General features: G+C 49.8%; 4 protein-coding genes across 4 annotated transcripts; 2 read left to right on the top strand and 2 right to left on the bottom strand.

The window, feature by feature from the left end:
- Positions 1 to 98: 98 nt before the first annotated feature.
- FPRO_15255 (related to ribonucleases) lies at positions 99 to 943 on the bottom strand (the record flags this gene model as incomplete). Its single annotated transcript, XM_031220444.1, has 2 exons — positions 99 to 667; positions 721 to 943. The coding sequence occupies 2 exons, from the start codon at positions 941 to 943 to the stop codon at positions 99 to 101; spliced, it is 792 nt and encodes a 263-aa protein (XP_031086103.1).
- A 3,357-nt stretch (positions 944 to 4,300) lies between these two features.
- On the top strand, positions 4,301 to 7,621 carry FPRO_15256 (uncharacterized protein; the record flags this gene model as incomplete). The annotated part of the gene is made up of 1 exon (XM_031220443.1): positions 4,301 to 7,621. One exon carries the CDS (start codon positions 4,301 to 4,303, stop codon positions 7,619 to 7,621), a length of 3,321 nt encoding a protein of 1,106 aa, XP_031086102.1.
- Positions 7,622 to 8,420: 799 nt separating this feature from the next.
- On the bottom strand, positions 8,421 to 9,810 carry FPRO_15257 (uncharacterized protein; the record flags this gene model as incomplete). The annotated part of the gene is made up of 6 exons (XM_031220442.1): positions 8,421 to 8,788; positions 8,839 to 8,969; positions 9,024 to 9,250; positions 9,298 to 9,530; positions 9,581 to 9,617; positions 9,667 to 9,810. The coding sequence occupies 6 exons, from the start codon at positions 9,808 to 9,810 to the stop codon at positions 8,421 to 8,423; spliced, it is 1,140 nt and encodes a 379-aa protein (XP_031086101.1).
- A 4,208-nt stretch (positions 9,811 to 14,018) lies between these two features.
- On the top strand, positions 14,019 to 15,511 carry FPRO_15258 (uncharacterized protein; the record flags this gene model as incomplete). The annotated part of the gene is made up of 3 exons (XM_031220441.1): positions 14,019 to 14,311; positions 14,363 to 14,549; positions 14,627 to 15,511. 3 exons carry the CDS (start codon positions 14,019 to 14,021, stop codon positions 15,509 to 15,511), a joined length of 1,365 nt encoding a protein of 454 aa, XP_031086100.1.
- Between the last annotated feature and the right edge of the window lie 9 nt (positions 15,512 to 15,520).

The raw sequence follows: 15,520 nt of genomic DNA, 5'->3' as shown, positions 1-15,520 counted from the left end.
ACACGGCCCTAATAATAATATTTATTTACATTGTCATCATAATCTATCCAGAATACATATTCATCTTCATTTTACAAGGCCAAAGATATGCTTGTTGCTTACTTCTTAGGAGCATACTTGATACCGGTGTCTGGGCAAGAGCTCTTGCTTCCATCAGGCTCAGTAGACACAAACTGGCCGTCCTGCAGCGAGCCCTTGACGTTGAAATGGTACCAAACCTCACTTAATGAGCCATTAGAGCAGCCAATGGTGACACGAGCGCCATGGTGTTCCGCCAAAGCATCCACAATCTCATCGGCAGTGTAAGTCTTTGTCGTGGAAGGCTTGATACCAGCCTCAGCGAGCCACTTGTATGTAGGAAGAGTCTTGAACAGGGAGATGGTCTTCTTGACGTAATCAGCGGCTTCAGCGCCAGTCTCGTAGTTGGTGTAGCAGCTTGGCTCGAGGGTGCTGATGCATGTGCCGTGCTTGTTGAACTCGTGCTCCCAGAGAGACTCGTCATTGCCGTCTTGGCTGACCCAGTACTTATCCATGTAGGACACGGTCTTTTTGCCGAGGAACTTGGTTACGAGGTCCTTGATGTTGGTGTACTCGCGGGACTTGTCACAGAACTGGGGATATGTGCCGTCGCAGTAGTCGGGCCAGAGACCGTGAATGGTCCAGGAGTCTAGAAATTGTTAATTCATAACATTGAGATGATGAGTTGTTGGTTGGATGTACCATGAGGTCCAGCTACGGGGTCGCTATCCCAGAATTGAGTCTGAAGAAGCTGGCCAGCGGGAATGAAGCAGCAAGTGTCTTGAACGGCGGTGGTGTTGTGACACGACAGAGGAAGGTCCTTTGAGCAAAACTCAGCGGTGGGCTTACCACCAGCAGAGCAAGACTTAGCCTGCGCTCCAGCAAGGTAAAGCGCAAGAGGAATGAGGGCCTTGATGAACGTCATTTTGAAGCTTATAATTAAGATTGACCAACAAAAGCGAATAGTGTTTACGAGAAATACAAGCGATACTTATATTCGACTACGAAATACACGTGGGAGGCAAGTGAAATGTTTATCCTCTCTAGTGTCGGACAAAGTCGACAGATGAAGCAGTTGTGTACGGAGCAGACAAGGTGGTAACGCTGATAAGCAGCGATCTGTATCGCCAAAGAACCCCACGTGCATTGTATGCCAGATTATTACCAGGACCTTTTGTCGCAGCCAATGAGGAAACGAGGTGGCCCATTGCTGGGTGTTGATCGGCGACAAAGGGGCCTTTAGGGAAGGGAGATGTTGCATAGGTCAGCCAATGCCGTTGGAAAGGCTTTGTAGCATGAACACCTTGCACCTTCTATAATCTTGTGAGGTTTTACCATTCGAATTGAGAGGGCGAGTCGTGTTGTATTGTTGATGGGAGTTGATCAAGATTGAGGGGACAGATTGATGGATCCTGGTCGATCAATGCCGATTTATCCGTCAACGGTCAACGGTTTTCAATTGGGAATGCGGAATTGGCCATCTTTTTTTGTACTTGCCTATAAAGGCTACCGAGCATCCAAACTCGATTCATCCATTGTGCAGACTGCAGAGATGGCTGGACGATTGCTTAATCGTGGTCGGATGGTCGGGCAGGTCGACAGCCGATCTGCGGGAATACGGCTGACGGATCGGACCAGTCTCAGAAGGTCAAGTTATCCGTACTGGCCACAAAATAATGGTGAATCACTGGTGGCTTTATCACTCAATGGTGTCTCGGTTAGTTGGCGGGCACGTACCGTTGGTCAGCCACTTTTGCCCGTCCGGCTATCGGATGGACAAGTGAATCAATCGGCGTCGGAGTTTGCCGCTATCACGGACAGCACCGACCGCAGACACAGCTAACGTCCAAACCAACGGAGTAAATTCATCCGTAATTAGTGTGGCCATCCATGAAGCGGCGTTTATTCCGCCATGGCCTTATCTTATCTCACTTCACAGCAACATTGCCATCAGGTAGGAAGCATTTCTCTGCCAGGTTGGTAAGAGCAAACGCATGAGCGGCATAACATCATCTGACATGAATTTGTAAATGCAACAAAAAAAAGAAAAAGCAATTGTCGCTGATCAGTAGTCATGAGGGTCGTTAGACTCTAAATGATATTTTTGGCTCCCTGGTGTAGGGAACTTTGTCAACCTCAAACACTCTAAACATTTGCACAGCCGCATCGTACCTTGTACAAGATCGGCATTTGCATTTCGCATTGCGCATTGATGCCGTCGATAACTGCGTCTATGCACAAGTTATTTTAAAAGTTTATCATGTTGGGATGAAGGTTGATTGATGGCTGTCAGATCCCTCATTTCAAGCAGGCCATCGAAGGAACGTGAAGCTCAAAGCAGTCTGTAGACACTGAAGCCATCTTCCTAGCCTCGCGTATTGACTTTTTCGTGTCCCCAGTAAACAACGCCAAGGTCATGGGTTCGAGCTCTGCATTAAACATTTTCCTGTTCCTTTTCCTCGGCCTTGGCAATTGAGATAAGATAAGTCATGTTCAGCTCAGGGGCAGAGCTGGCCGAAATCCGAAACGAAACCCCCGCCACAGCCGTGAGAAATTCTCCGATCTTCTCCAAGAATCCTCCATCCCTTTTCAGGTACCCAGTTGCGAAGAGTCACCTTCTAGGGCTGAATTGTCATAGGGCCGTATACGGATACGTTAAATGATGAGCTCGCTTCAAGGGTGAGCTTCGTGCCGTGCCCACTGGAAATTTAATATCAGATCATGAATGAGTCGCTGTCTTCGCTTGTCGGCAACAGCGGATCACGGTCCCATTGTCATGACTTTTGAGGATGCATCCAACAGCTAACGTAGGCACGGTTAGCCCATCGCTGACAGAACTACACAATGACAATTAGAGATGGAATAATAGAGTATGTTTGTCATCTGAACCTCAGTGACATTTAATATCAGAGGCATAGCATAATACACAATGCCGTTCTTCTTCCGTTGCAATGCCATTGTCAAATCAAGCAGAAATGCATGACTGTAGGGTAGCATTGGATTTTGACAGAGTAGCATCCTTGAGCCTCTTCCTCTCGATTCAGAAACCAACGAGACCAATCGGGCATTCCTTTCGCCAAACTTTCTATTCTCGTCAGCATCATCCATAGTTTGTTTTACCATCTCAGGTGAACACGCAAATGCCATCCCTGCCATGATGTGATCGCTGAGCAGCTCTGCCTGACAGCTCCAGAGCTGTTCTGTGGCTGCGGGCCGTTTGATGCCCATTGCGCACTAGAAGCTACCCACTGATTTCTGTTTCAACCTCTTGTGGGAAAGGTTGCCGAGGCAGCAATCAAAGCGAGACGGATCAACCGGGGAGAGTCCACTTTTCGTCGATCCGGCATTGGTCTTTTGTTCAGGTGGTGGCGTTCTCAGCTAAATGCATTTAAGATTGCGGATGGGGTACTTGACCAACTGAACTCACTATCTATAGAAGAAATCACCTGAAACGAATCTTTCTGGAACAAAAACTGAAACTAACTATTCCCAGAGAATCGCGGATTTGCGCCTTGACTCTACGCTTTGGCATAGCGCTTTTCCCACTACGGTAGACGGCCCTGTATCCTGGTCGTGATTCTCGGCCGTTTTTTTGCCTCATGCGTTAGCTGACGATGCTGGTCAATGATGTTCATAACAGATCGAGACGAGGAATAGCCGAATAACGCGGCAAGCATCTAGCCGATAAGCCGATTCAATACGTACCAAGACCAGAGAAACAATATGTGATATGCAATCTCGTTATCATGCATACAATTTCAACACTGCAGTAGTGTCTTTCTTCACATCCATCTCAACTGACTCGAACCCCTGCCGGCTAAATTTGGAAGAAACAAACAAACGTCAAAGCCCTTCACCGTCACCACCAACCTACGGTAGAACCTCATGAAACGTCTGAGCGGCGATCGGATTGACACTAGGTCATGGCTCAAACCCCTGGACCCGAGTTGACCGAGCGAGCGAGCTCTGTCATGCTGGCCAGCATCAGTGCTCAAGTTCCTGTCACTCATGACTCTCGTCGTGAGAGCTCAACTCAGCTTAAAAGGAAGCTCATCGCCGGCTTCAATGTCTTGTTTCTTTTCCAGCATCAACAGTCGTTCTATCTGCTTTTTTGCTATTATCTCTCTTTTCTTTTTTATTTCCTTATTACTTTCGTTTCTGAGTTTCTCTTAGTCACTCGCTACTATTATCAACCACTCTCGCTTTACAAGCTCAAACAACTACAACCACTACTACAAATCTTTATTTTTTATTATCATCATTCCAACACTCGTTTAACGCCATGCGTTTCTCTGCTGGACTCATCCCTGCCTTGGGAGCTCTTGCTTCGCTGGGCGAAGCAACTCCTACTTTCCTCGGTGGCGGAGCATCAGGCTCTGCTGGCGGCGAGATCTCAGGTGGTGCTGATGCCCATCTCGGAGTCGGAGCCGGTGGTAGTGCAGGAGCCGGCGCAGGAGCTGGTGCAGGTGGTCATCTCGGCGGTAGCCTCAGCGGTGGAGCTTCCGGTCATATCGGAGGTGAAGCTGGAGGTGAGGCCGGAGCTGGAGCTGGAGCTGGTGCCGGCGGAAAGGTCGGTGCTGGCGCTGGTGGCAAGGTTGGTGGTGAAATAGGTGGTGAAATCGGCGGCAAGATTGGTGGAGGTGCCGGCGCAGGTGCCGGCGCCGGAGCTGGTGCTGGAGCCGGTGGAAAGATTGGCGCTGGTGCTGGTGGCAAGGTTGGCGGTGAAATCGGTGGTGAGGTTGGTGGTAAGATCGGAGGAGGTGCTGGTGCTGGTGCCGGAGCCGGAGCCGGAGCCGGTGGAAAGATCGGAGGCGAAATCGGCGGTGGTGCCGAGGGTCACATTGGAGGAGGTGCTGGCGGCAAGATTGGTGGAGGAGCTGGCGCTGGAGCTGGAGCTGGTGCCGGTGGCAGCGCCGGTGGTCACCTTGAGGGCGATATCAAGGGTGGCGCTGGCGGCAAGATTGGAGGCGGTGTTGGAGGTAAGATCGGAGCTGGCGCTGGTATTGGCGCTGGTATCGGTCTCGGCGGTCTTCTCGGTGGTGGCATCGAGTGGAACGCCGGCGGTGGTGCTGACTGGCACACTGGTACTTCCTGCAGCATCGGCAACGCCTGGAAGGATCATATCCTCTTCCAGGGCATCTGCGCTCCCGAGACCTCAACTACTCCTGCTGTCAACCTGGGCCTGAACCTCCCCAGCTGCCAGATCACTGGTGACATTGGCTTCGCTTGTGGTGCTGACTTCCTCACTACTCCCAACGTTCGTGTTGGTCTCGGTGGCATCTCTGCCTACATCGAGATCGATCTCTCTGCTTCCGCTGCCGTCCACCAGTCCGTCGAACTCTTCACTGCCCCCAAGCTTGGTATTGCTATCCCCGGTCTTGACGCTGAGCTGAAGGCCGCTATTGAGGCTGCCATCGCTATCGATCTTGTTGTCGGCTGTGGTAAGGCTATCGATCTCTCTGCTGGTGTCTACGTCAAGTTCCCCGAGTCTGCCTACGTCGATATCTCCCTGCTCACCAAGGAGGTCATCCACGCTTCTCTTGAGGGTCTCGTCACCAAGGCTCTTCCCGTTGGCGTCGGTGCCGATGTCGAGCTTGGTGCTGGTATCGATCTTCAGCTTGGTCTCCGTCTTCGTTCTGAGCTCAGCATTGGCGGTGGTCTCGAGATCCCTGTTCTCGGTCTCGGCGGCAAGGCTGGTGCTGATGTTGGCTTCGGTGCTGGTGTCTGGTTCTCTCTCTTCGACTACACTGCCACCATTGGAGGCGGTGCCGGTGCCAGCGCTGGTATTGATGTCACTGGCGAGTTTGGCTGCAACCTTGGTCTCGCTATCGACAAGAAGTTCGACTTCAGCGGCGGTCTCTTCGGTCTCATCCCCAACCTTTCCGTTGGTCTCGCCAAGGGTATCAAGTCCACCTTCTCCCAGAAGACCCGCGGTACTTGCGGCAGCTTCATCGGCCACTTCAAGAAGGGTGGCTTCATTGGCGGTCCTACCATCTCTGCTTCCGGCGCTATCACTGCTACTGGTGGCGCTTCTGCCGACATCACCATCCCCGCTGGCGTTACCCACTCTGTTGAGTTCTCTGGCTCCATCGGTGTCCCTGACGTTTCTGCCTCTGTCGATATCCCTGGTGCTTCCGGTGATCTCACTGGCTCTGACTCTCTCCCCGTCGCTACCACCGGTGCTGAGATCCCCTCCGACTCTGCCTCATATGAGGCTCCCGCTGTTACTGCCTCTGGTGATGTGACTGGTTCTGTCGAACTCCCTGTTGCTACTGATTCCGTTGAGGTTCCTGCTGGCTCTGCTTCTGGCGATCTCACTGTCTCTGGTGCCATCCCCACTGGCCCTGAGGGCGTTCCCACTCACACCATCCCTGCTGGCGGCGATGTCACTGCCATCTTCGGTACTCACACCGCTGGTGCCACGGTCACTGTCTCTGGTTCCGAGGGCTTCACTACTTATATCTCTGGCTCTACTGGTTTCACTACTGTTGTGTCTGGCTCAGAAGGTTACACCACTGTTCTCTCCGGCTCTGAGGGCGACTTCACTACCGTTGTCTCCGGATCTGCTGGCTTCACCACTGTCGTCTCTGGCTCTGAGGGTTTCACCACTGTCGTTTCCGGTTCCGAGGGCTACACCACCGTCGTTCCCGGCAACTCCCCTTCTGCTACTGGTGGTTCTGACTACAACCTTCCCTCTGCTCCCGCTGGTGGCAACACTGATGCTACTTCTGCTGGTAACGTTCCCGCTGAGTCTGGCAGCCTCCCTGCCAGCACTGGATCTGCCGACTCCGACAAGCCTGCTGTCACCACTGGCTCTGGATCTGATGCTGAGGAGACCTCTGCCCCTGCTGTCACTGCCGCTCCCGATGCTTCTGGCATGATCACCAGCACCATCCGCGAGACTCACGTCTACACCATCACATCTTGTGCTGCCTCTGTCATCAATTGCCCTGCTTCTTACACTCAGAAGATCGTCACCCAGACTGTCATCGAGCGCACCACCGTCTGCCCTGCCACTGCCACTGCTGTCCCTGAGACTCCCGTCGAGGGCGGCAACGGTTCCAACCAAGGCGGAGACTCCAAGCCTGGTGAGGGTTCTGACAACGGTAACAACGGCTCTGCTCCCGCTCCTACCTCTCCTCCCGATGCTGCTAAGACCACCATCGACCTTGTCACCATCACCCAGGACGTCACCACCATCGTTCCTTGCACCAAGTTCGTCACCAGCACCTTCGTTGCTCCGACCACTGTCCACGTCCCTGCTGCCCCCACTGTTACCATCATCCAGGGACACACTGGCCAGGCCCCTCAGCAGACTAGCACCCAGCAACCCGGTGCGTTCACCACCCTCACCCGAGTCCCGGCCACTGCCACCGACTCTGGTGCCTCACCCACTGAGGGCTCTGAGCAGCCTGCCAACCCTCAGGCCCCTGGTAACACTGGCCCTGGTGCTCAGCCTACCTACAATGTTCCCTCAAACGGAACCATCCCCGGAGGCAAGCCCTCCCCAACTGACCAAGTTCCCGTAGTTGCTGGAGCTTCTCTCGTCAGTGCTGGATCTATGCTCCTCGCACTCCCTATGGCCCTTGCCTTTGTCATGTAAATAGCTTAATACCGAAAGATCTTTGGCTTTCAACAGATAGAACGTAATTCATATGACTTCGAAAAGTTTCTTTTTTATTTATCGAGATCCTTTCGCCTTCTCAGTCTTGTGACTGCTTGCTTTTGACATCCTTGTCTTGGTTGCTGAACAGTCTCTTCGCTCTTCGCTCTCTGGTGTTTCCACGATAGCCTTCTTTGGCAAGTTAGTTGATCTTTATCACCTAACCTCTATTTGACTAATACTGCCTATCTGTCCGAGACCTTATTGTTCTCACGTTGTCCATTCCCAACTCGCCATGGCCCACGACTTGGATCACTGATATCTATCTGCACAAAAGTCCTCTGACCCAACTTGACTGGTTGGCTGGCTATAGAGGTAATAAAATATGCTTTGATAGCAAGGCCTGGTGGCTCTGTATATCGCATTCACTCTCCATCCAGTCGGACAGATTGACAGTCGGCCTTCAGTTGCAAACAATGTTATATAACCGAAGACAGCGCAGTCAGAAATGTGTCTCAGTGACACCGTTCGCCGTTCACCTATGAAGCATTGCTTCCGACAGATCGGCAGTATCGTCTGCCAATAAGATGACTATCATGACCTGCGAAGCGTAGGTAATCACCAAGCCAAGGAGCACTTATGAGCGATGGGGAAATACTATAGAGTACCCAACGGCGCTGTAGCGGCCCCATGAGCATTAATAATTTATGAGATTAGGTAAAGATATACATAAACACCGCAACGCCTTTTTTCGTGTATTGACCAAACGCTTTAGCCGCCCAATCCGTTCTGAGTATGCTCATCTTGATGACCTAGCCCTTGACACATGCACCACAGTTTCGTTTTTGACCATGATACCACCAACATCCGCTGGATGCGCCAGATTAGCCGAACTCCCGGGACCAGTCACAGTAGCAATGTTTCCATGTCGCTGATCTTCGTGCTCGAACTCCGAATTGAAGGATTCGCTCCCGCTTGGCTCGCTTCTGGCGAGCTCGTGTGTAGAGCTTGACTCGTCCTTCCCTATCGTTCCGAGACGAATTGAGTGCTTTGTTTGACTTCGACCATAGTTGCTGCCGAAGTTGTTTGATCCGGATCTGATCGATGATACGGGATTCGTGCATGTGAAGAGGTAGAGGCAGGCTGGTCGGATGATGGGAAGACAGGCTGTAAAGGATTAGTGTGAGACAGGCATGAGACTCGAAGGTAATACTGACTGGATACTGTCACTAAGTTGACCTCAACCGATGCCCAAATAATGACGGGAGCCAATTGCCATGTCATGTCGACGGACTTGTTGTCGAATGATGCTGACACACTGACAATGACAAGACCAGCTACGCAAACCCTGGAAGATGTATTAGCACAAGGTCATTATTGAGGATGACTAGAGAGGACCTACAGAATACCGAACATGAACATAAAGATGATCGCAATCTTCTGCAGGGTCGGAAGCTGAAGCTTCTGGATCTGAACGATGGGCAGGATCAAGATGCCAACGTCTATTATAACGTGCGCAAGCACAGTACCAAAGAAGAAGTCACTGCTCTTGATAGCGCAGGTATAGTGTTCCATCGTAGGATCCCAGAATGCTCGCACAGGGTAACAGTGAAATGTGGTCAGGAATGTCTGGGCTAATGTGAGCTTAGGTCTTGCGATCTCCTGAGGTTGCTTACGCGAACAAGAATCCAAAGAATGGAGCAGACCAACAAGACCGAGACGAAGATCTGGATGTTTGCGACACGAAACATGCGCCAGTAGAAGGATAGGATGGAGATCTTTGCGAAGAAGAGGGTGAAGGCGTAGAAGTGTTCCATTATAAAAAGGTATTTCTTGGTCGTGTAGTTGGCTTCCGTAAAGGTCATGCCCTCTACATCCTTCGCGTGCAATCCGAAGCCATGGTGAATCCCTTATGAGAAGTCAGCGATCGTCGTTGTCGATGTCGAGGAGGAATCGTACAGATAGGCAATACAATGCCCCAGCAAACCGCAGTGGCCTTGATGTTGTTAACGATAATCCCAAGTGGTCATTGTCCATCAACATACATAACTTGCACAGGCAAAGTAATCATCCCACCAGAACCTGATCCTCGTAATTCTTCGGCTGGCAATACGTAGGATAAGAAAGATAGTCGCCGCTGCAAAGGTAATGTACTCGGCCGCCCAAAGATCAGGCTGCCTTGACCGCATTCTGGTATATATCGTGCAGCGTCAAGAAGTAAAAAAAGACAATTGAAACCCCCTCGATTAGCGAAAAGCCAAGCTGGATGTGGAACTCCCGGGATGATATACGTCTGCCGACCATGTCAATGAGCACCGTCGATCATCACATGCGGCTAAGAAGCCTTGTAAGGATGCCGTGCGAGACCAAGTCTGGATCCAGGGGTAGAATGTTCCGACAGTGGGCGACGTTAAGCCATTGCTGGAAGGTCTAGGCTATGTTATGCGTGGAAATTGAGGAGCAAAGACCATCTGGGAGGAGGCTAATGGATAAAGAATTGTTGAGCCGTTGACGGAGTACTAGACTTGGCGATCGGAACATGTGCAAGCACGTAAAATGGTAAGCAGCCACAATTGACCACGGACCGTTTAGCATGTTGAAGACGGACGGGGTTGCATCGTTACGGTGAAGGCAAGGCGAGGTGTGCCAAGAAGAGAAGCACTTGTTTCATCTTGGACATTTGTAAGGAAGTCAGACCGGAAATGCCGAGTTATTGTTGGTCATTGAATGCCGACTAACCCAAATATTACTACAGGCTTTGGAGACTGTAGCAGCCAAAGCGTGTCACTAGGATCCAAGCCCCAGGTTCCAGAACAAGGGTTCTCCATGATCTCCCAGCTTATTCATCAGAATTGGGGGCATCTCATTTGATAGCGCTCTTAGTAGTGCAACATTCTGGTGAAGCGGCTGATGCGATCCGGCGTTTAGCTTTAAACTCTATTGTCCAACTCGAGCCTGAGCCTTTTGAACCGTCCGCCGCCGTTTTCCCATCGTCTCTTCGCCTAGATTGTTTCAAATTTCCACCGTTCACTTAGTGTCGATCTTGCCATTGTCGCGTGATTTGGTCTGTGGTTACTGGTCCATTGTTCCGGGTCGAGACTCAACCGACCGTTTGGGTGTTGAGATGCTACCCTTGCCCTGCTCGTGCTGTAGGTTCGCTAGTTTTGGGCAGCTTACAGGGGCCGGCTTTTTCAGGGCGAGCGCGCTTGGGGTAATATCACAGTCACACAGTCCAATCCAGTGACCTCAACGCCTTGGAAAAAGTCTGAAGTGCACTGACGTGGAAGGCAACGCGTGTAGGCCATTTAACAGAGTTTGAACTTTCGGAGCTTAACAGAAAACTCGGCAGCTTTGTAACGGGCTTGACAAGAGTTGATGTTCCGGTACCTACATGATGTTGGCTTGGATATTCCTGATATCACATTTTCGCTCCCATCTTTGGAGCAAATGTAGGCTATCGATCCCAAAAAACAATATTTAGGCATCAAGCCAGAATAGTTTAGGTTCCGAGAACAGATGCCCAGGATCTGGCTGGGGCCTGTCGATCATTTCCAGGCCCTTGCTCGGCATCGACACGCGGAGGCGCCGTTCTGTTGCCAATTTATTAACTCGGGACGATCACCTTCATCTACGGCAGCATACGGAGTATGTGTTGCAGACTTGCAGTACGTGCTCACGGTAACAGACCTTAAACCATTCGGGCCTTTAGCTCCATCGTACAAAAACCCAATCGGAATTAATCAAGGCCAACTATCGACACTATTGATCCTCTAGCTAAGTCTAATTTGGGATCAGATTGGGACAATCGCATGATCTTAAAGAAATAAATACATACTGCGCATAGTAAACGTAAACCTTGCACCTAGTGACACGGAGAACTGTTACCCTACCTCCCTAGCCTCCCTAGCTTCCCCAGTTTTACGACCGAGGTTCGGCATATGAAGTTGTCAGATATGACAGGGAATTATTGAAGATGTTTTGTGTGGGGATTGGGAAATGTTTTATGACAAATGAGAATCAGATAAGGCAATGGCCTGCACTTTTCAGCTCAGCCTGTTCGGAAATCATATCGTATTTGTGACCGGGTAATGAAATTTCCATCCAACAAGATTTACCAGGTTCGGGATTTAGTAACAGCGAAAGGTTCAGTAGTAAACCATGGCCGACTTTCTAGCCCGTAAGCTAACATGACCATGATAACAACTAATCGTAGTCACAATTTGCTTACGATGAGGTATCATTCCCGTCGATCTTGCTTAGTCGAAGATTAAAGAAATAGAAACATCATTTGTGCATGGTCAAAGCGGGCAGGCCACACAATTCCCCGCCTCATGGTCACATCAACAAAAGCCCTGAATGGCCAACTGCAACGTCCTCATCCAGGTAATTGTATGCAAAGCAATATGGAATGCCGCGGTAACCTTTAAACTTGAACTTGACCCCACACAAAAGCAGATACCTGATTCATGACACATGTAACGGTGAGGCTACACCCGTGTTTCTCAGTTCTCCAGGGGAGTTACGGCTTGCATACTATCCAATACTATGCCTCAAGCAAGGAACAGAATTGGATTGATGATCACTACTGTTATTGAGAAGGTTGGCGATCCGGGTTACGATCACGGATTCATGTGCAGCTGATTGACCTGAGGTTGACGAAGGTTACGTAGGGTTTAAAGCTTCATCAGGCTCAAACCACCTACTGAATACCGTTAGCATTATCAAAGCTTTTGTTGAGAATCTCACATGCTCTTGTCCAACAACTGCGTAACGGAGAAATTTATTGCAGTGAAGATGCATGTCTCAGTTCGTCAAGGAGACTGCAGATTCAAGCCCCTAGGAGACCATTCCGAGCGGTTCACGGACTGCACTCACGATCAGCTGATACCAGTCTTCGATTCTGCTACTGATTTAAACACCAATTGAAACAAGTCCAGTCCTACGAATTTGAACTGAACGGTTCCGTGCGACAGGCACATGCAAATTTTGAGGCGTGTGAGCCTGTAACATGTTTCTATGATCAGTATTGCCAACGATGCGAGGTATCGAGAGTCTATTCTCATGACCTACAGTTAACTCCTCTAATATTATCTTTCAAAGTTCATATCACAATCTTTTATGAACCTCTCCATCAGAAAAGACTTGAGACTGTCAACCTAGACATCAGATGATGCAGCCTTGCTTATCCTATCTCGAACCATGAAGGTTAATCCTGGCACAAAATCACATGAAAATTGCACCTGATGTTTTATGAGCATTTGGTGGCGATGCTGACCTTTTCTTGCCATGATGTACAAGTCTGGGACGCATACGAAACTAGAAGTGTTTAATCTCATTCTCACTATCGTTAGTTACCAGAAAATTGATATACCTTAATCTTGAACCCTTAGCCAAACGAATCGGCTTAATCTTACCCGGGCCTCATCTGTATTTGTGTCAGTACTATATCGTTTGGGAAGCGCTTATTGCAAGACTTCGCATTAATGTCTTTACACGCGGTCATAAGCTCACAAGAGAGAATTATGGTAAACTGATAGCCATGAATTAGTTCTATAATGATTTCTTAAGTATATCAAGTGCCCATGCTGGCTGAGAGCTAAAGCTTACCTCGACCTCGCCTATATCCTCCGTGAGTGGATTATGTACCACCAGAGGAGATAGACTTTCATGCAGCGAAGAAGTAGACTCAACAGCTGAAACTGAACTCATGACCTTCTGATCAATCTAGAACGACTGCGGCTTGCGTGGAACTTCAGGCTAACGATTTAGAGGTGCAGGCGTGATACAATCCCCAGATCCAGATTAGTGGATTTCTGTGATCGAAAATACTTCTTCTTGCACGTGAACTAGACCCAGTAGGAAGTACCGTCTATCTTGGGCTCAAGATCACAATCGTCCCCTCAGCTCCCATCTTTGCGCTACTGGAAGTCTGGTATCCAATTAGACAACGTTCTTCCAGACCGAATCAGCGACTGGCTTTTTTTTAGAGGCACAACACCCAGTAAGTTGGCCACTAAGTTAATATTTCACATTGACTATTGTCGATAGTCGGGGTCTAGATCACCACTTTATCAATAGTCGGCCGAAAAGGTTTCGAGTACGATCTTGGAAACCCAATTGAGGGGTTCAGCTGCTCAGTAGACGCCATAGCTGGAACATTTAGGTTGGTATACTGAGACAGATCAACTGGTCCTGGATTGTCTCGTGCTGGTCTGGACCAAGAGGCCTCTTGTGATCCTTTAAATATAAAACCTGGGTACCGCGAGGCTATTCGAAGAGCACACGCATTCAAACTTCTTCCTGGCTATTTCTTGCACTTTTACCTTGGAGTTTAGGATCTCCGTAGGAAATCTCATACCAAGATACCTTTCAGATCGGTGTCTCCTTTGCTCCAACCATGCCTGCTCCTCCTCGTCCCAGCCGTGGCAGGCCAACCGCCTCTTCCCAGCAGGACGAAGATCTCTGGAAGGCTTACGCCAAAGCACTCCAGACAAAGTTCTTTAGCAATCTCGACACAAAGAATGAGATCTTCTATGCCGCTCCCATCGGGGTGATGGGCATTCCTGCTGGTGACAATATACTCCAGGAAATCACCAACAAAGGGGTTTACGAGATTGGCGATGTTGTTATGCAGCTGGATGCTCCTGTGTTCGCTTCTGGAGGCAATAAGTACTCTCAGCGACTTCAGGAGTAAGACACCCTGCGTGATATTAATTCAACGACGACTAACGTAAGCAATAGAGTTCTTGGGGCTGTAAAGCTCGGACAGAATCGAGACATGGGTGCCCAGAAACGATTAGACGACATCCGAGCAAAAGTCAGAAAGCTCAATGCACAACATGCAGAGCTGAGCAAGAGAGTAATTGAGAGTTACGCAGCAGACGAAGATGAAGGCAACATGTCTTTCGGACAGTGGGTTCCAAGAAATGTAAGATAATTGTGCATTCATTCCATCGAACCCATCCTATCGCAGACCAAGGCACTGATAATCTATCGGGCGTACAGTATCCGAGCTTTGACTTTCTATCTCGAGAGAAGCAAGCCGCCGCTGCCACTGAAGCATCCCTAACTGCTCAGATTGCCGGCCCTGGTGCTGATCAGCTCAATAGACAGAGGCAGAGACTGTCCAACGCATGTGAAATGCAAAGAGACTATCCTGGTTTCAACATGCCATGTGTCCTAAGGTTTGGCAACATCACCAGCGGCTCTTCTGACCTCTCCCAGGAGAGTGATAAATTGCCGAGACCTGCCTATACCATAGACAACTCTTACAGAGACACAGTCGGTAACTGGATTAGGGATGCCAGTGGCGAGAATAAGCTGAACTTGACCTTCAACATCAATGATGCTAAGTCAGAGCACTGGGATAAGTTGGGTTTCGTCAATGTGAACGCTAATTCACGCTTCGCATATTTCTTCAAGGCGATCTACACCCAAGATCATCAGATGAAGGAGGACTTCATCACGGCTCAAGAGGCTGGCTCTGAACTCTCAGTGCAGCTGTCGGCAGCCGAAGCGGGTGTCTTTACCGTCAAGCCCGGTGATTGGGATGTGCCCAACATTATGGACGAGTACCGTAATTTCCGGCCCGAAGTAGCTCGTGAGATTGGCCCTGCGGCTAGAGTCGACCAAGTCATTCTCGCTTACAAGGTGGCCATGAAGTTGTCCTTACAAGCCAATCTCGCCGAGCGTGTCTATGATATAACACACAAGGCCAAGAGTACTGGCGGATCAGTGAGCTTCTTCGGATTGGAGGTTGGGTTTGGGGGTGGAAGTAAAGACGAGGTCAGCATTTCTGGCTCGACCATTGAAATCCGCAAGGATCTTGCATATCCTGTCCTATTAGGTGTAAAGGGCAAGAAACTTCCAGCTCTTCCGACTGGCCGCTAGTAGGATATA

The sequence above is a fragment of the Fusarium proliferatum genome (genome assembly GCF_900067095.1).
Source record: "Fusarium proliferatum ET1 genome assembly, contig: FPRO_scaffold009, whole genome shotgun sequence".
NCBI classification, from domain to species: domain Eukaryota; kingdom Fungi; phylum Ascomycota; class Sordariomycetes; order Hypocreales; family Nectriaceae; genus Fusarium; species Fusarium proliferatum.
Note: the sequence above shows the minus strand (reverse complement) of the source record. Positions and strands in the feature narration are given on the sequence as shown.